This window comes from Stegostoma tigrinum, chromosome 7, assembly GCF_030684315.1.
Source record: "Stegostoma tigrinum isolate sSteTig4 chromosome 7, sSteTig4.hap1, whole genome shotgun sequence".
Taxonomy (NCBI): Eukaryota; Metazoa; Chordata; class Chondrichthyes; order Orectolobiformes; family Stegostomatidae; genus Stegostoma; species Stegostoma tigrinum.
Window position 1 is genome coordinate 108,333,397 of NC_081360.1, and position 19,045 is coordinate 108,352,441.

Below are 19,045 nucleotides of genomic sequence, written 5' to 3' on the forward strand. Positions count from 1 at the left end.
CTGAAATCGATTTTGGGGCAAGGATCTAGGAGTAAGATCTAGAATGATTAAACACGACAGTGGCAATGTGAACAGAAGCAAGTCTGGAGAACGACAAGCTGAGAATTAGTCAGGACAGGTGGCAGAAAAAGCAAAACATTGAAAATAAAAGAAATAAATTGTTCAGAGATTAACAGTAAATTAGATTAGATTAGATTCCCTACAGTGTGAAAACAGGCCCTTCGGCCCAACAAGTCCACACTGCCCCTTGAAGCATCCCACCCAGACCCATCCTCCTATAAACAACACACCCCTAAACACTACGGGCAATTTAGCATGACCAATCCACCTAGCCTGCACATCTTTGGACTGTGGGAGGAAACCGGAGCAGCCAGAAGAAACCCACGCAGACACAGGAAGAACGTGCAAACTCTGCACAGACAGTTACCCGAGGCTGGAATCAAACCTGGGTCCCTGGCACTGTGAGGCTGCAGTGCTAACCACTGAGCCACCGTGCCACCCATAAATCCTTGTAAAGAAAGCAGATAATTGATAAATACTTAGATAACTAAGGAAAACTAAAGAACAGAGTTTGCCAGAGGCCAAAAAGGGAACTTGTGTAGGGAGGGGCAAGACGTGAACATGGCTCTTAGTGAATACTTTTAATCTGACTTCACAGAAGATGGAGCTGACCCAAACACAGTCAAAGGAAAGAGGGCGAAATATTGAACTGGATGGGATAAACATAGCCACACAGGGAATGTTAAGAGTTTTGTATCCTTGAACCCATATGAATCGTATCACCGATATAACAAAGTGTGGAGCTGGATGAACACAGCAGGCCAAGCAGCATCTCAGGAGCACAAAAGCTGACGTTTCGGGCCTAGACCCTTCATCATTATCACTGAATTGAATCTCCAGCAGGTTAAGAAAAGCAAGGAAGGGCATAAAGTTGTAGAAGTTCACACGCACAGCAAAAGCCCTTTGGCCATCAAGTCTGTGGCAATGGAGCACAAGCTTCTAACTATTCAAAACCCATTTTCCAGCCTAAAGCTTTGCATGTCTTGATATTGCTAGTGCACATCTAAATATTTCTTTACAGGCAAGGTTCTAACTGACATTTTCTAATTTTTGGCAGTGTTGGAAGACTGCTAATCTTTCACTTTTGCTCAAGAAGAAAGAAATAGATGAATCAAGAAATTAAAACATAAGTCAACCAGCCTGGGTGACAAACAAAATATTAGAAAAGGTACTGAGACATCTGTCAATCATTTAGAAGCATGAATCAGTTAAGGGAGGTCTCTAATGAGACAGGATTGAGATTTTTGAGATAATCTGTAAAACACAGGAGCCCAAATAGGCCATTCAGCCTATCAAATCTGTTCTGCCATTCAATTAGATCATGGCTGTTTTGATAATTCTCAATTTTACTTTCTTGCCTTTTCCCCCACTACCTTCAATTCCCTAAATAAAAACCAAAAGAACTCTGGATGCTATAATCAGGAAGAAAAACAAAGTTGCTGGAGAAGCTCAGCAGGTCTGGCAGCATCTATGAAGGAAAAAACAGAGTTAGCATTTCGGATCCGGTGACCCTTCCTCAAAACTTGGCCAAATTCATGGAATTACCTCCCTAATAGCATTGTAAGTCAACCCACAAGAGGTGGACTGCAGCAACTAAAACAAAGTTGCTGGAAAAGTTCAGCAGATCTGGCAGCATCTGTGAAAGAAAAAAAAGTTTTGAGGAAGATTCACGGACCTGAAACGTTAACTCTATTTTTTTCCTTCAGAGATGCTGCCAGGCCTGCTGAGCTTTCACAGAAACTTAGTTTTTGTCCCTGATTTACAGCATCCACAGTTCTTTTGGTTTTTATTTAGGTGGACAGCAGCAGTTCAAGAATGCAACTCAAGGGCATCTAGCGACAGGCAACAAATGCTGGCCAACCAGCCACGCCAACATTCCACAAAATGATTAAATAAAAAGATTCAAGTCAGAAGTGAAGAGAATTTTTTTACTCTTTTAGGGGGTTATGACTCTTTACTATTCTCTGGTGGAGGCAGGGTCATTGAATATTTCTAAAATAGATATATTCTCCACATAGAAGCCAGTCTATATTTATTCCTCTTCCTCCCACCCCAGCTACCTACTAACCTCATCCCACCTCCTTGACCTGTCCGTCTTCCCTGGACTGACCTATCCCCTCCCTACCTCCCCACCTATACTCTCCTCTCCACCCATCTTCTTTACTCTCCATCTTCGGTCCGCCTCCCCGTCTCTCCCTATTTATTCCAGCTCCCTCTCCCCATCCCCCTCTCTGATGAAAGGTCTAGGCCCGAAACGTCAGCTTTTGTGCTCCTGAGATGCTGCTTGGCCTGCTGTGTTCGTCCAGCCTCACATTTTATTATCTTAGACTGAGTGGGAACTGAGTTAGGGAAAGTGAGAGATAAATAGGAACAAACAAAAACAAATACGGCCCTGGAGGAACAAAAAGACCAACGAATATGGAGAAAGAGGGAGATCAGGAGAACCCTTGCCTTTCGTTGCAGAAACCTTAAGTTTACAATTTACCTTGCCCGCCCGCGACATTTTCCAACACTCGCTTCCGTGACGTCACTTCCTAGATGAGGGAGCGGAAGCCGCGCGGCGCCATGTTGGTAAAGGAGAGGCCCGCCGAATACTACTCCTCACAAGTCCCGGTCTTGACAGCCCACCCCGGAACTGAATGTTTATCCGGAATCGCTGCAGTAGGAGGGTCTAGAGGCTGAGAGAGAAAGGTAAGTAAAACCAAGCCTTAAACGTGAGCAGCATCGGTTCTCGGTTGTGAGCCTGATTATATGAGTGGGGGTGGGTCGAGATGAGAAGAGCACGCGGAGGGGAGTAGTTGGTCAAAGAATCCAGACGTGTGAAAGTAGGTCATTGGGCCCATCGAGTTCACGCTGACCCTCACAAGAGCATCCCACCCAGACCTAGCCAGGTAATCTGCATTTCTTATGCTAACCCACCTAGATTGTACATCCCTGAGTACTATGGATTAATTTAGCACAGCCAACCGACCTAACCTGCATATTTTGGAACTCTGGGAGCAGAGCAAAGCCCACAGAGAAAACTCATACACACACAGGAGAATGTTGCCAGAGCTTGGAATCGAACCCAGGACCTTGGTGCTCTAAGGCAGCAGGGCCAATTACCTTGAGCAGGGGTTGGGGGGAGGAGGAGGCGAAGGTGAGATGAATGGGGAGTGGGCGTAGCAATCCATGGGAGAGTGGAGGGGCAAAAATACATAGGAAGGGTGCTGCAGCCTAAGGGTATCAATGTGGACTTCACAAGCTTCAAAATCTCCCCTCCCCCGACCACATCCCAAAACCAGCCCAGTTAGTCCCTGCCCCCCTAACCATTCATCCCACTTCAAGCCCCCTACCCCATCGTCTAGCTACTAACCTCATCCCGCCCCCTTGACTTGTCCGTCCTCCCTGGACAACCTATCCTCTCCCTAACTCCCCACCTACATTCACCTTCACTGGCTCTAACCCCGCCTCTTTGACCTGCATGTCTGCTCTGATCCTGCCTTCTCCTTTATCCATCTTCTATCCGCTTCCCCCACACCCTATTTACTTCAGAATCCCCTCCTCCTCCCCCATTTCTGAAGAAGGGTTTTGACCTGAAACATCAACTTTCCTGCTCCTCTGATGCTGCTTGATCTGCTGGGTTCATCCAGCTTCAACCATGTTATCTCCAAAACATTAATTCTGATTTCTCTTAACAGATGCTGCCAGACGTGCTGAGATTTTCCAGCAATTTTTGTTTTTCTTTCTAATTGACAGCATCTGCAGATGGGAGGTGGGTTAAAGGGTGTCAATGGAGGCGGGGAGGTGGGGTAGGGATCGGGAGGAAGGTGGGAAGTGGGAGATGGAGATTTACAGCATCAGCAGAGCGGAGGTGGGGATAGGGGATGTCGGGAAAGGGGTGGGGGATGGGGTAATATGGGGTAGATTTCGGAGGAATGGGCGGGGAAGGTGGATCGGGGTTTGGGGCGAATGGGGCGTGGATGGTGGGGTCAGGGTTCGGGGGTAATGGGGCGGGGAAGGTGGTGTCGGGGGGAAGGGGCAGGAGGATTTGGGGGAAAGTGGGTTGGGGATTGCGTGAAGGAGGGGCAGGGATCGCCTTGCCGCCCTCTTCCCCCCGGCCCACTCGCCCTCCCTCCCTCTATTCGGACCTGCCCCCTCTCCCTCTCCTTCCTGCCTCCCCATCTCCCTCCCCTCCCCGCTCCCTCTTGAATCTGCCCCACCCCCCCCCCCCCCCCCCCCCCCCCCCCCCCCCCCCCCCCCCCCCGACTACCCCGAAACTACTTGGTGCAAAGTGGAAATGAAGAAATATTAGTTTCTCATAGCGCCAGGGGCCTGGGTTCAATTCCAGCCCAGGGTGACTGCGTGAAGTTTGCACATTCTCATGACTGCATGGATTTCCTCCCACAGTCTAAATGTTCAGGTAATGTGGATTGGCCACAGTAAATTGTCCATAGTGGCCAGAGATGTATAGACCAGGTAGGTTAACTATGGTAAATGCAAGGTTACTGGGTCTGGGTGGGATGCTGTTTAGAGGGTTGGAGTAGACTTGATGGGCCAAATGGCCTCTTTCCATACTGTGAGGATGCTATGATTTCTTAACATAGAACATAGAACAGTACAGCACAGAACAGGCCCTTCAGCCCACAATGTTGTGCCGACCATTGATCCTCATGTATGCACCCTCAAATTTCTGTGACCATATACATGTCCAGCAGTCTCTTAAATGACCCCAATGACATTGCTTCCACAACTGCTGCTGGCACGCATTCCATGCTCTCACAACTCTCTGCGTAAAGAACCTGCCTCTGACATCCCCTCTATACTTTCCACCAACCAGCTTAAAACTATGACCCCTCGTGCTAGCCATTTCTGCCCTGGGAAATAGTCTCTGGCTATCAACTCTATCTATGCCTCTCATTATCTTGTATACCTCAATTAGGTATGTTTGTCACATTGTTTTTCATTTCTCAGTAATTGCTGTATAGGTTGTCTGTTTTAACACAGGAGGCCTAAAGCATGTGCAAGCCAGGTTGTGACATCATTATGGGAAGCAATAATGCCTTGTCTATAATGTGACTTGACAACTGAAGTTTACACCAAGATGCCTCAAAACAACATCAGCGTGGAGCAAACAGCTCATGGGACCCACCAAAGTTTGCCACACAAAGGTGTGCACATGACTGGGATATATGAAAAGGAAGGTGAAGCTACCATGGAGCGGAAGAAGAAAAAGAAGAAAGAGCCAAGACCAGAGTCAATTATTATCTATCGCACAGGAGGCGAGAAGATGGAAGAAGACCAGCATGACCCAGACACCACAGCCAAGATCACAGAGGAGCAGACTAACTTTCTGTGTCCTCCTAGTGTAGAAGGTACTGCAGATAGATTCTAACTGCACCTGCATCCTCTGTTTTCAAGCATAGTTTGCCCATTTGGTCTCAAATAGGCTCACATTTCCCCCCTCTTGCTCTTAATATACTTGTAAAATGTCTTGCGGATTTCCTTAATCCAGTCTGCGAAGGAGATTTTTTGGCTCCTTTTTGCCATCCTAAATTATTTTTAAGCACATTTACCATAGCCATAGAAAGGGAAAGGAGCAGTAACCGGGGAAAGATATTTAACTGGGGAAAAGGAAACTATGACGCTATCAGGCAGGAGTTAGGAAGTACAGATTGGGAGCAATTGTTCCACAGAAGGGGCACAACAGACATGTGGAGACTGTTTAAAGAGCAGTTGTTGCGAGTGATGCATAAATTTGGTACTCTGAGACGGGTAAGAACGGGTAAGATTAAGGTGCCTTGTATGATGGGAACAGATGTGCTTCTCGTCAAAAAGAAAAAGGCAGCTTACGTAAGGTGGAGAAAGCAAGGGTCTAGCACAGCTTTAGAGAATTACAGGCTTGCTCGGAAGGAGCTCGAAAGTGGACTGAGGAGGGCCAGGATGGGGCACAAAAAGGCTTGGCAGGAAGGATTAGGGAGAACCCGAAGGCATTTTACTCAAACGCGAGGAATAAGAGAATGATCAGGGAGAAGGTAGGGCCTATCAGGGACAGCGTAGGGAACTTGTGTGTGGAGTCTGAGCAGATAGGGGAAGCCCTAAATGAGTTTTTTTGCAGCAGTTTTCACAAAGGAAAGGGACCTTGTTGTGAATGAGAACTTTGAGGAGCAGGAAAACAGGCTTGGACAGATCCAGATTGAGGAAGTTGATGTGCTGGAAATTTTGGCAAACATTTAAGATTGATAAGTCCCCAGGGCCAGACCAGATTTATCCTAGGTTGCTCCGGGAAGCGAAAAAGGAGGTTGCTAAGCCGCTGGCAAAGATCTTTGCTTCCGCACTCTCCACGGGAGTCATACCGGAAGATTGCATCTGTGGTCAGCAAGGCTTTGGAAAGAATTCTGAGGGATAGGATTTATGACTATTTGGAAAAGCATAGCGTGATTAAAGGGAGTCAGCATGGCTTTGTGAGGGGCAGGTCATGCCTTACAAACCTTATTGAGTTCTTTGAGGAGGTCACGAGACAGGTTGACGAGGGCCGAACGGTGGATGTGGTGTACAGTGGATGTGGCGACTGCTGGACATGCACATGGACAGCAGTGAATTGAGGGGAATGTAGGTTAGGTTATTTTAATTTTGGATTAGGATTATTCCACGGCGCAACATTGTGGGCCGAAGGGCCTGTACTGTGCTGTACTTTTCTATGTTCTATGTTCAAACCAGACACTCTAGACTTCTTCAGGGTTCCCTTCTTTATATTGCTGTGTACCAACATATGCTTCCTCCTTCTTCTTTATCAGACTCTCTATCCGTTGACACCCAGTGTTCCCTGGACTTGCTGCCCTTGCCCTTCATTCTTAGAAGGACATGCTAGCCTTAAATTCTCACTGTAATACTTTAAAAGGCTCACACTTTCCAAACGTAGACTCACCTACAAGTAGCTGTTCTAAGCCTGTTTGCCAGATCCTATCTAATGATAATGAAATTGGCCTTCCCAATTTCGGCACTTAACATCTGCATTATGCTTATGCTTATCCTTATCCTTTTCCAAATGACTTTGAACATCTGCACTATCCTTATCCCTTTCCATAGTGACTTTGATACTTAGAGTTGTAGTCATTGTGCCCCAAAATGTTCGCTCTCTGACACTTCAACTGCTTGACTCGCTTCATTCCATAGAATTAGGATTAACCATATTACAGGATTAGGTCTAGCACTGCCTGTCTCTAGTAGGACTATCAACGTACTGGCATAAAAGTTCTCCTGGGTGACTTTAAATATTCCACCCCATCTAATTGTTTCAAACTAAGGTAATCTCAGACTTCTTTTAATTCGTGATCTTGTGGGATGTGGATGTTGCTGGATGGCCTTTAGTTGCCCTTGAGAAGATTGTAATAGTTCTGCCTTCTTGAACTGCTGTAGCCAATATGCAGTAGGTTGACCCAAAATGCCTTTAGGGAGAAAGATCCAGAATTTTGACCCAGCGACAGTGACCGAACAGCAATATATTTCCGGGTCAAGATGGTGAGTCGCTTGGAGGGAAACTTGCAGGTTGTGGTGTTCCCAAGTATCTGCTGCACTTGTCACTCTAAATGGAAGTGATTGTGGATTTGGAAGATACTGCCTACTGCTCTTCAGTGAATTTCTGCAGTGTATCTTGTTGATAGGACACACTGCTGCTACTGACTGTCAGTGGTGGAGGGAGTGAAAGTTTTTAGACATGGTGCCAAACAAGCAGGCTGCTTTGATCTAGGTGGTGTCAAGCTTCTTGAGTGTTGTTGGAGCTGTACCCATTCAGACAAGGAGGGAAATTTCCATCAAACTCCTGACTAATGCCTTGTGAATAGTGGATAGGCTTTGGAGAGTCGGGAAGTGAATTACTCACAGTTGTATTCCTAGCCTCTGACCTGTGTTTTTGTGACAGGTCAAGTTGAGTTTCTGGTCAATGGTAATCCCAAGGATGTTGCAAGTCAGGGATTCAGCGATGATAACATTATTGAATGTCAAGGAACTGTGGTTAGTTCATCTCTTATTGGAAATGGTCATTGTCAGCATTTATGTGGTTTATCTGTTACTTGTTAGTTAACAAAGTTGAAATCCTCTATAACTATAGCCCTCTTCCTCTCACGCCTTTCTAACATTTGCCTGCATATCTGTTCCTATATCTCCCTCTTTTCATAGTCCTGGGTAATTATGCTAGTTTTTATTTCTAACCTATACCTGAATGGCCTCATTTGTATTAATGCAATGTGCCCATCTCTCTAACATCACCCCCATTATACCTGAAACTTTCATACTCTGGAATGTTGAGCTGCCAGTCCTCTTCTTCCTTCAACCATGTCTTAGTGATTGCAACATATATTCCCATATGTTGATAAGTTCTTCTGACGAACCAGCCAGGCTCCTTGCATTAACATAGATGCAGTCAAACTATCCAGTCCTCCCATGCGCCCCTATCATAGCCATGTATTCTCTGCCAGCTGGACTGACCTAGTATTCCTTGTATATCTGAGCCATGCTCCTGACCTTAAATCAATTCTGTGCCCTAACCCCCTCCCAAATTAGTTTAAAATCTTCTCAACCAGAGCAGCACCAGGTATACCTGAAGATGAGGTATCAACCTGGTGAAGCCACCACACAGGACTACTTGCACGCCAAACGGCGAAAGCAGCAAATGATAGACAGAGCTAATTGATCCCACAACCAACAGATCAGATCTAAACTTGTGCAGTCCTGACGCATCCGGTCGTGGATTGTGGTGGACAATTAAACAACTCACTAGTGGAGGCTCCACAAATATCCCCATCCTCAATAATGGAAGAGCTCAGCACATCAGTGCTAAAAGTAAGGCTGAAGTATTTGCAGCAATCTTCATCCAGAGGTGCCAAGTGGATGATCCATCTCAGTCTACTCCAGTGGTCCCCAGCATTACAGATACCAGTCTTCAGCTAATTCGATTCACTCCACGTGATATCACATGATAATGGTTGGAAACACTGGATACTGCAATGGCTACTGGCCCTGACAACATTCCGGCAATAGTCCTGAATGCTTGTGCTGCAGAACCTGCCGCTGCCGTAGCCAAGTTGTTCCAGTATAGTTACAACACTGATATCCTGACCATGTGGAAAATTGCCCAAGTATTTCCTGTACACAAAAAAGCAGGACAAATCCAACCTGGCCAATTATTGCCCCATCAGTTTTCTCCCAATCATCAGTAAAGTGATGGAAAGTGTCATCAACAGAGCTATCAAGCAGGCACCTGCTCAGCAATAACCTGCTCAGCAACACCCAGTTTGGGTTCTGCCAGGGCCACTCAGCTCCTGATTTCATTGCAGCCTTGGTTCAAACATGGAGAAATGAGCTGAATTCCGGAGGTGAGATGAGAGTGACAGCCCTTGATATCAAGGCTGCTTTCGACCGAGTGTGGCACCAAGGAGCCCTAGCAAAACTAGAATCAATGGATATCGGGGCAAACACTACCTGACACGTAGAAGATGAGAGATAATAGGAACTGCAGATGTTGGAGAATCTGAAATAACAAGTGTAGAGCTGGATGAACACAGCAGACCAAGCAGCATCTTCAGAGCACAAAAACTGATGTTTTGGGCCTAGAAATGAAGGGTCTAGGCCCGAAACGTCAGCTTTTGAGCTCTTAAGGTGCTGCTTGGCCTGCTGTGTTCATCCAGCTCTACACTTTGTTACATAGGAAGGTGATCATGGTTGTGGGAGGTCATTCGTCCCAACTGCTGGACATCTCTGCAGGAGCTCCCCACGATAGTGTCCTGGGCCCAACCATCTTTAGGTGCCTCATCAATGACCTTCCCTCCATCATAAGGTCAGACGTGGGGATGTTCACCCGTGATTGCACTATGTTCAGCACCATTCGTGACTCCTCAGACACTGAAGCTTTTCATGTTCACATGCAACAAGATCTGGACAATATCCAGGCTTGGGGTGATCAGTGCCAAGTGACATTCATGCCACACAAATGTCATGCTATGACCATCGAACATAGAAAAGTACAGCACAGTACAGGCCCTTCGGCCCACAATGTTGTGCCGTGGATTAACCCTAATCCAAAAATAAAATAACCTAACCTACATTCCCTCAATTCACTGCTGTCCATGTGCATGTCCAGCAGTCGCTTAAATGTCACTAATGACTCCGCTTCCACGACTACCACTGGCAAACTATTCCATGCGCTCACAACTCTCCGGGTGAAGAATCTCCGGCTGACGTCTCCTCTATACCTTCCTCCTAACACCTTAAAACTATGACCCCTCGTGGCAGTCAATCCTGCCCTGGGGAAAAGTCTCTGGCTATCGACTCTATCCATGACTCTCATTACCTTGTACACCTCGATCAGGTCACCTCTCTTCCTCCTTCTCTCCAGAGAGAAAAGTTCGAGCTCAGTCAACCTCTCCTTGTAAGACAAGCCCTCCAGTCCAGGCAGCATCCTGGTAAATCTCCTTTGCACCCTCTCCAAAGCCTCCACATCTTTCCTATAATAGGGCGACCAGAACTGGACACAATATTCCAAGTGTGGTCTCACCAGGGTTTTGTAGAGCTGCAGCATAACCTCGCAGCTCTTAAACTCGATCCCCCTGTTAATGAAAGCCAAAACACCATATGCTTTCTTAACAACCATATCCACCTGGGTGGCAACTTTGAGTGAGCTATACACTTGAACACCAAGATTCCGCTGTTCCTCCACACTGCCGAGAATCCTGCCTTTAATCCTATATTCAGCGTTTAAGTTCGACCTTCCAAAATGCATCACTTCGCATTTATCCAGGTTGAACTCTATCTGCCATTTCTTAGCCCACCTCTGCATACGGCCAGTGTCTTGCTGAAGCCTTCAATAAGCCCTCGATACTATCAACGGCACCTCCAACCTTTGTGTCATCAGCAAACATACTAATCCACCCCTCAACCTCCTCATCCAAGTCATTTATAAAAACTACAAAAAGCAGAGGCCCAAATACAGAGCCCTGCGGGACACCACTCAGCACTGACCTCCAGGCAGAATACTTACCATCTACAACCACTCTCTGCCTCCTGTCAGCCAACCAATTCTGAATCCAGGCAGCCAAATCACCCTGTATCCCATACCTCCTGACTTTATGAATGAGCCTGCCCTGGAGAACCTTATCAAATGCCTTGCTGAAATCCATGTACACCACATCTACTGCTCGACCCTTGTCAACCTGTTTCATGACCTCCTCAAAGAACTCAAAAAGATTTGTGAGGCATGACCTGCCTCTCACAAAGCCATGCTGACTCCCTTTAATCACGTTATGCTTTTCCAAATAGTCATAAATCCTATCCCTCAGAATTCTTCCCAAAACCTTGCTGACCACAGATGTAAGACTGACAGGTCTGTAATTTCCAGGGATTTCCCTATTCCCTTTCTTGAAAAGAGAAACAACATTTGCCTCCCTCCAATCTTCCGGTACGATTCCTGTGGAGAGTGAGGAAGCAAAGATCTTCGCCAGCGGCCTAGCAACCTCCTTTCTTGCTTCCTGGAGCAACCTAGGATAAATCTGGTCTGGCCCTGGGGACTTATCAATCTTAATGTTCGCCAAAATTTCCAGCACATCAACTTCCTCAATCTCGATCTGTTTAAGCCTGTTTTCCTGTTCCTCAAAGTTCTCATTCACAACAAGTCCCTTTCCTTAGTGAAAACCAAAGCAAAAAACCTCATTTAGGGCTTCCCCTATCTGCTCAGACTCCATGCACAAGTTCCCTTCGCTATCCCTGATCAGTCCTACCTTCTCCCTGGACGTACATGGAATAGTGTAGGTTAGATGGGTTTGAGATCGATATGACAGGTCGGCACAACAGCGAGGGCCGAAGGGCCTGAACTGTGCTGTAATGTTCTATGTTCCTCATGTATGAGTAAAATGCCTTCGGGTTCTCCCTCATCATTCCTGCCAAGTCTTTTTTGTGTCCCCTCCTGTCCCTTCTCAGTCCACTTTTGAGCTCCTTTTGAACAAGCCTGTAATCCTCTAAAGCAGTGCTGGACCCTTGCTTCCTCCACCTTACGTAAGGTGCCTTTTTCTTTTTGACGAGAAGCATCTCTGTCCCCGTCATCCAAGGCTTCTTAATCTTACCCCTTCTTACCTGTCTCAGAGGAACAAATTTATGCATCATTCACAACAACTGCTCCTTAAACAGTCTCCACGTGTCTATTGAGCCCGTTCTGTGGAACAATTGCTCCCATTCTGTACTTCCTAACTCCTGCCTGATTGCGTCATAGTTTCCTTTTCCCCAGTTAAATATCTTCCCCTGGTAACTGCTTCTTTCCCTCTCCATGGCTATGGTAAATGTGAGGCTGTTGTGGTCACTGTCGCCAAAGTATTCTCCCACCACGAGATCTGACACCTGTCCTGGCTCATTGCCGAGCACCAAATCCAAAATGGCCTCTCCCCTTGTTAGCCTGTCTACATACTGAGTAAGGAAAGCCTCCTGAACACAGCTGACAAAAATGGCTACATCCGAACCATCTGAATTAGGAGGTTCCAATCAATATTGGGGAAAGTTGAACTCACCCATAACAACAACCCTGCTACATTTGCACTTTTCAACAATCTGCCGGCCTATGAGTTCTTCAATCTCCCTACTGCTATTTGGGGGTCTGTAGTAAACCCCCAATGAAGTGACTGCTCCCTTGCTGTTCCTAACTTTCACCCATACTGACTCAGTCGACAAACCTTCCTCATCAACCTTCATTTCTCTTGTTGTGATGTGCTCTCCGATTAGCAATGCTACACCCCCTCCTTCCCGCCCGCCCCCGTTCTTTTTAAATGTTCTCAACCCTGGAACATCTAGCAACCATTCCTGCCCCTGTGAAACTATCAGACCATCACCAATAAGAAACAATGTAACCACCACCCCTTGACATTCAGTGATGTTGCCATCACTGAATCTCCCACAGTCAGCATCCTGGGGGTTACCATTGACCAGAAACTCAACTGGACTCACCACGTTAACAGAGTGGCTACAAGAGCAGGCCAGAAGCTAGGAATACTGCAGCAAGTAACTCACCTCCTGACTCATCAAAGCCTGTCCACCATCTACAAGGCACAAGTCAGGAGTGTGATGGAATACTCCCCACTTACCTGGATGGGTACAACCCTAACAACACTCAAGAAGCTTGACACCATCCAGGACAAAGCAGCCGTCTTGATTGGCACTACATCGACAAGCATTCACTTCCTCCACCACTGATGCTCAGTAGCAGTAGTGTGTACTATCTACAAGATGTGCTGTAGAAATTCATCAAAGATCCTCAAACAACACCTTCTAAACCTCTCTGATGAAGGGTCTAGGCCCGAAACGTCAGCTTTTGTGCTCCTGAGATGCTGCTTGGCCTGCTGTGTTCATCCAGCCTCACATTTTATTATCTTGGAATTCTCCAGCATCTGCAGTTCCCATTATCTCTCACCTTCTAAACCACATCCACTTCCATCTAGAAGGACAAGGGCAGCGGATATATGGGAACACCATCACCTCCAAGTTCCTATCCAAATCACTCACCATCCAGACTTGGAAATATATCACTGCTCCTTCACTGTTGCTGGGTCAAAAACCTGGCATTCCCTCCCTAATAGCATTGTGGGTCAACCCACAGCAGGAGGAATGCAGTGGTTCAAGAAGGCAGCTCACCACCACTTTCTCAAGGTCAACTAGGGATGGGCAAGAAATTCTGGCCAGCGAGCGATGCCCACATCCCCAAATGAATAATAAAACAAAGTAGCAAACATCTCAACAAGGATATTGGACTTATACCAGTTCAAGCGCAACCTGCCCATCTTGTCTGGGTCCCACCTTCTGCAAAAACTGCCCAAATGATCCAGCAACCCAAAGCCCCCTGCCTTCTACCATCCTTTTAACCATGTGCTCATCTGACTTATCTTCCTATTCCAGTACTCAGTCGGGCCTAGCACTAGAAGCAATCTGGGGATTTCATTCTTTATTGTCTTCCTCTTTAAGCTACGACTGCTTCTCTGAATTCCTGCTGCAGGAGCTTTTATTTTCAACCCATGCCATTGGTATAGACATGTGCTATGACTACTGGCTGTTCACTCAACCATTTCAGACTGCCTTGCAGCCACATGCCCGACCCTGGCACCAGGGAGGCAACATACCATTTAAGAGCCTTGTTTGTGGACATAGAACCATCTATTAGTCTTCATTTTGGAGTCATGTTTCCTGCCAGCCCTGAAGAGTGAAAGAGTTATACAGCATGGAAACAGCCCCTTTGGTCCAACTCATCCATGCTGACCAGATATCCTAAATTGATCTAGTCCCATTTGCCACCATTTGGCCAATATCCCTCTCAACCCTTTTTATTAATGTACGTATCCAGATGCCTTTTAAATGTTGTAATTGTACCAGCCTCCTCCACTTCCTGTGGCAGCTCATTCCATGCGTGCAACACTCTCTGTGTGAAAAAGTTTCCCCTCAGGTCCCTTTTAAATCTTTCCTCTCTGACCCATTGTCCATTGTTCCCTGAAGGTGACAACGCAGGTCAGTGGGGTGGTCAAGAAGGCATATGGCATGCTTTCCTTCATTGGGCGGGGTATTGAGTACAAGAGTTGGCAGGTCATGTTGCAGTTGTATAGGACTTTGGTTCGGCCACATTTGGAGTACTGTGTGCAGTTCTGGTCACCACATTACTAAAAGGATGTGTATGCTTTGGAGAGGGTGCAGAGGAGGTTCACCAGGATGTTGCCTGGTATGGAGGGTGCTAGCTATGAAGAGAGGAATGAATAGATTAGGATTATTTTCATTAGAAAGACGGAGATTGAGGGGCGACCTGATTGAAGTCTACAAAATCATGAGGGGTATAGACAGGGTGGATAGCAAAATGCTTTTTCCCAGAGTGGGGGACTCAATTACTAGGGGTCATGAGTTCAAAGTGAGAGGAGGAAAGTTTAAGGGAGATATGCGTGGAAAGGTCTTTACACAGACGGTGGTGGGCGCCTGGAACGCGGTGCCAGCGGAGGTAGTAGACGCAGACACGTTAGCGTCTTTTAAGATATATTTGGACAGGTACATGGATGGGCAGGGATCAAATGGACACAAACCGTTAGAAAATAGATGACAGGTTAGACAGAGGATCTTGATCGGCGCAGGCTTGGAGGGCCAAAGGGCCTGTTCCTGTGCTGTAGGTTTCTTTGTTTCTTTGTTTGACCTTAAACCTATGCTCTCTAGTTTTGGACCCCCCTACTCTGGAAAAATGACCTTGGCTATTCACTCTATCCATGTCCGTCATGATTTTACAAATTTCTATAAGGTCACTCTTCAGTCTCCAACATTCGAGGGGAAAAACTGTTCAACTGGAGCACAGAACCTCAGAATGAAGAATACTGGAGGACCTGAAGAGAGTGCAGGAATTTGGAAATTAGATATTATAAAGTTGAAAAAGATTTAAAAAATCGTGGGCTCAATGGTCATGGAATAATCCAGTGATCCTGTTTCTGATGGGCCCTTCTCTCATAATATTCTGAGTCGTGTTATATAATGTCACTGAGGAAGGGATGTTGTGCAAAATGTCAGCTTGCATGTGATCACTGCCTGAGTCTCAAATGAAATGTGAAGAAACTATTTATATTTCAGCTTGATAAAATCTTCTATTGTTTGTGAGATAGGTGGCTGGAGCATACCTACTGACAGCAGATATGTGACACTAACTGGCACAATCACCCGTGGCAAGAAGAAGGGGCAGATGGTGGACATCCATGTAACATTAACTGAGAAAGAGCTCCAGGAACTAGCAAAGTCAAAGGAGCCTCTACAACCTGAAGAAAAAGGCACAAAAAAAGCATGTGATGTAGGACTGTATCAAGGTCCTCATGTTGTCATATGGAGCCTACTGTGTGCTCCAGTGGTCTTTGTGTTGTCCTTTGTCATGTCCTTTTATTATGGGACCATCACCTGGTATAACATTTTCTTGGTTTACAATGAGGAACGTTCCTTCTGGCATAAGATTATAATTTGCCCCTTTCTGATTATTTTTTACCCACTGCTAATTGTAGCAATGTCTGTATCCCTTGCTGTGTACACAACCGTGACACAGATATCATGGTCATTTGGTGAGTGGTGGCAAGCAGTGCGAGACTTAGAGAAAGGTTTCTGTGGCTGGTTGTCTGGGAAACTTGGACTGGAGGATTGTTCCCCATACAGCATTGTGGAGCTGCTGGACTCGGACAATGTTTCAGGTAGTCTGTCCAGTAAGACAGCACCAGCGGGGGAGCAGACATCTGCTGTCTAGAGAATGCTGATCGAGAGAGGAGGAACCTGACTGTAGAAACTGCTTAGGGCTTTGCACTCAACCACTTTTATCTTTCTTTTCATTCACTCTGTCCTTGTAATGTTGCTTGACTTTATAGTATTCAGATGCACGTAACTAATGTCTACTTTTAGGAAGAAATTTGAGCTTTTTAGATCAAGGTACATAACCACTTTAGACTCATATTTCAGCTGATTCGTGGGAAGCTTGTTTGCTTTTCATCAATTCCCATTATTACTCAGCTTCTGGCTCTAGAACACCCCAGTATGAACTATCACACTCTTTCCTTAATTAAGGGTCTGACCCTCCTCTGCTGCAAGCAGTTGCAAATAATGGTTTCAGGTGAAATGGGGAAGAATTACTATTTAACTTATTTATTTATTTTAATGTCTGAAGGTGCTGGCCTGTGCCATAATGAGCTGGGTACTTGCTGCGAAAATTGAGCAGCTTATTTGCAAATCCTAAAACGCCTTAAAGGTTGATGGGAAATGAGCAGGGTTTACTACAGTTTTTTTTTGAATGAGCTGTGAATATACTGCTGAGTAACTGCCCATGTTAATTATAGTTCAACCATAACTGTAGGCCTAATTGAAGAGAAATCACTACTGCTGGGATATAGTTTTATTTCATGGTTAAATCAACAAGACAGAGCTAAAGGGATGTAACTCTCTTATCCATAGATTCTTTACAAACATAGTTTAACCATAGACTTTAATATTTCAGGAGATCTTAAGGTCTTGACACACCATTTAATGTTTAAAAAATTAATCTGAAGGTTATCACATTCAGGACACTAGCTAATCAGTAACAGAACAAAGCTAATTTATATCATTTCAGTAGAATCTTCAATCTTACATCATTAAAGCTATAACTGAGTTTTATTTGATAATGCAACTGAACACCATTCCATGTTCAAGATGTATATCATGCAGATTGAACTAGGTTAACTTTCCTATGCTTCAAGTTTGAGCCTTGCATTAAGCATACCATTTGGTGGTCATGAGTATGTAACTCCTCAATTGGTACAAAATTGTGGAGGGAACAATTTGTTTATCTCCTACAGTGCTCTGTTTTCATGTACAGTTTGGCTACAGCAGATTGTCACATTATGTCATTCCTGCATCTTAATTAACTGCTCTCTTTTGACTTTAAAGCCGGTAATATATCCTTATGTCTGTACTGAGCTGTCTGATTTTATATTACTGTCAATGCTCCAAAGAAAACAATCCCAGTCTAGTCAATCTTTCTTCTTGAATAAAGCCCCCTAAACCCCAGAAAACATCTTGATAAGTCACCTCTACACCCTCTCCAATGCAACTGCATACCTCTAATAGCATGGGTCAGAAGTGACACCATACCAGCTCTTAAACTCTATGCCTGGTCTGATAAAGGCAAGTATGCCATGCCTTCTTAACCACTCTATTCACTAGTTCCACTGGCTTAAGAGGTCTGTGAACATGCACACCAAGGATCCTTTTATACTCGACCCTTCTCAGGGTCCTGTTGCTCATAACATAATCCCTTGCCTCATTTGTCCTGCCCAGCTGCTTTGATTCACACTAGTCAAGGTTGAATTCGATTTGCCTCTGACCAGCCCATATGACCAGCCAGTCCCCCTGTAATCTAAGGGTACCAACGTCACTATTTACACCCCAGCATCTATAGCATCTTTTGTTAAATGATTTGTGGCTGAGCCCAGTACTTTTAAAATGCTAGCTGCATGAAAATTAGTAACAAAAGATATGGGGAGTATTTTTTATATGTTCATAGGATGTGGGTATCATTGACTAGGCTAATATTTATTTGACATCCCTCACCATCTTCTATTCATCACCATCAACTGCTGCTGTGTTTGTGTGGGGGTGCTGGTAGTGGTGATATCATTAAAAGCCAACTTGGCATGTGGCTTGAAAGATAATTTGCAGGTGGTAGTTTTCAATTGTCTTATACTTCTAAGTAGTGCATCTTGTGTTTGGAAATTGCTGTCAAAAGTGTTGTTATGTGTTGCTGCAGTATATCTTAGGTAGATTGCACCTACTGCTGCCATTGTGAATTGGTAGTCGAGAAAATAAGTTATTGAGGCTGCCAACCAAGCAGACTGCTTTGGTCTGGATGACGTCAAGCTTCTTGAGTGTAGTTCTAGCTGCACTCATGCAGGCAAGTAGGGAGTATTCATCACGCTTCTGACTTATGCAATGTAGGTTGCTTTGAGGAGTCAAAAGGTTAAGTTACTGCAGAATTTCTAGCCTCTGATCTACTCTTTTAGCTATCGTAGTTATTTGATCCAGTTCGGTTTCTGGTCAATCTCAGTGATTAGCACTTCTGACCAGCAGTGCCAGGGACGTGCTTTCAATTCTACCCTCAGGTGACTGTCTGTAGAATTTGTGCATTCTTTGTATCTGCATGGGTTTCCTCTGGGTGCTCCGGTTTCCTTCCACAGTCCAAAGATATGCAGGTTAGGTCGATTGGCCATGCTAAATTGCTCATTGTGTCCAGGGATGTGTTAGACCATGGGTTGGGATAGGTTAAAGGGGTTGATCTGGGTAGGATGCTGTTTGGAGGATCAGTGTAGATTCAGTGGGCCGAGTGGCTTTTGGGATTCTACAAGATGTTCATAGAAGAGATTTCAGCACTGATAAACCTTTCATCGAATGTGAAAGAAAATGTTTAGGTTCTTTCTTGTCCAAACTCGTAATAATCTAATTTCTG

The 19,045-nt window shown here is 45.4% G+C and overlaps 2 protein-coding genes across 2 annotated transcripts in view; one reads left to right on the top strand and one right to left on the bottom strand.

Moving 5' to 3' along the window:
- xrcc5 (X-ray repair complementing defective repair in Chinese hamster cells 5) overlaps positions 1 to 2,660 on the bottom strand; it is a 296,785-nt gene extending 294,125 nt beyond the window's left edge. Inside the window, exon 1 of the mRNA XM_059647633.1 lies at positions 2,546 to 2,660. Within this exon, the coding sequence (XP_059503616.1) occupies positions 2,546 to 2,563 (18 nt within the window). The 5' untranslated portion in view covers positions 2,564 to 2,660. The remainder of the gene's footprint in view (positions 1 to 2,545) is intronic.
- tmem169b (transmembrane protein 169b) lies at positions 2,567 to 18,254 on the top strand. Its single transcript, XM_059647634.1, has 3 exons — positions 2,567 to 2,751; positions 5,047 to 5,414; positions 15,696 to 18,254. The coding sequence occupies exons 2-3, from the start codon at positions 5,144 to 5,146 to the stop codon at positions 16,316 to 16,318; spliced, it is 894 nt and encodes a 297-aa protein (XP_059503617.1). The 5' UTR covers positions 2,567 to 2,751; positions 5,047 to 5,143; the 3' UTR covers positions 16,319 to 18,254.
- Positions 18,255 to 19,045: the final 791 nt, after the last annotated feature.

Excerpts from the sequence above, each read along its gene's own strand:
- tmem169b (XM_059647634.1), top strand. The coding sequence starts at position 5,144 with ATGCCTCAAAACAACATCAGCGTGGAGCAAACAGCTCATGGGACCCAC. Across the intron at positions 5,415-15,695 it reads GTGTCCTCCTAGTGTAGAAG|GTGGCTGGAGCATACCTACT; the intron begins GTACTGCAGATA and ends TTTGTGAGATAG.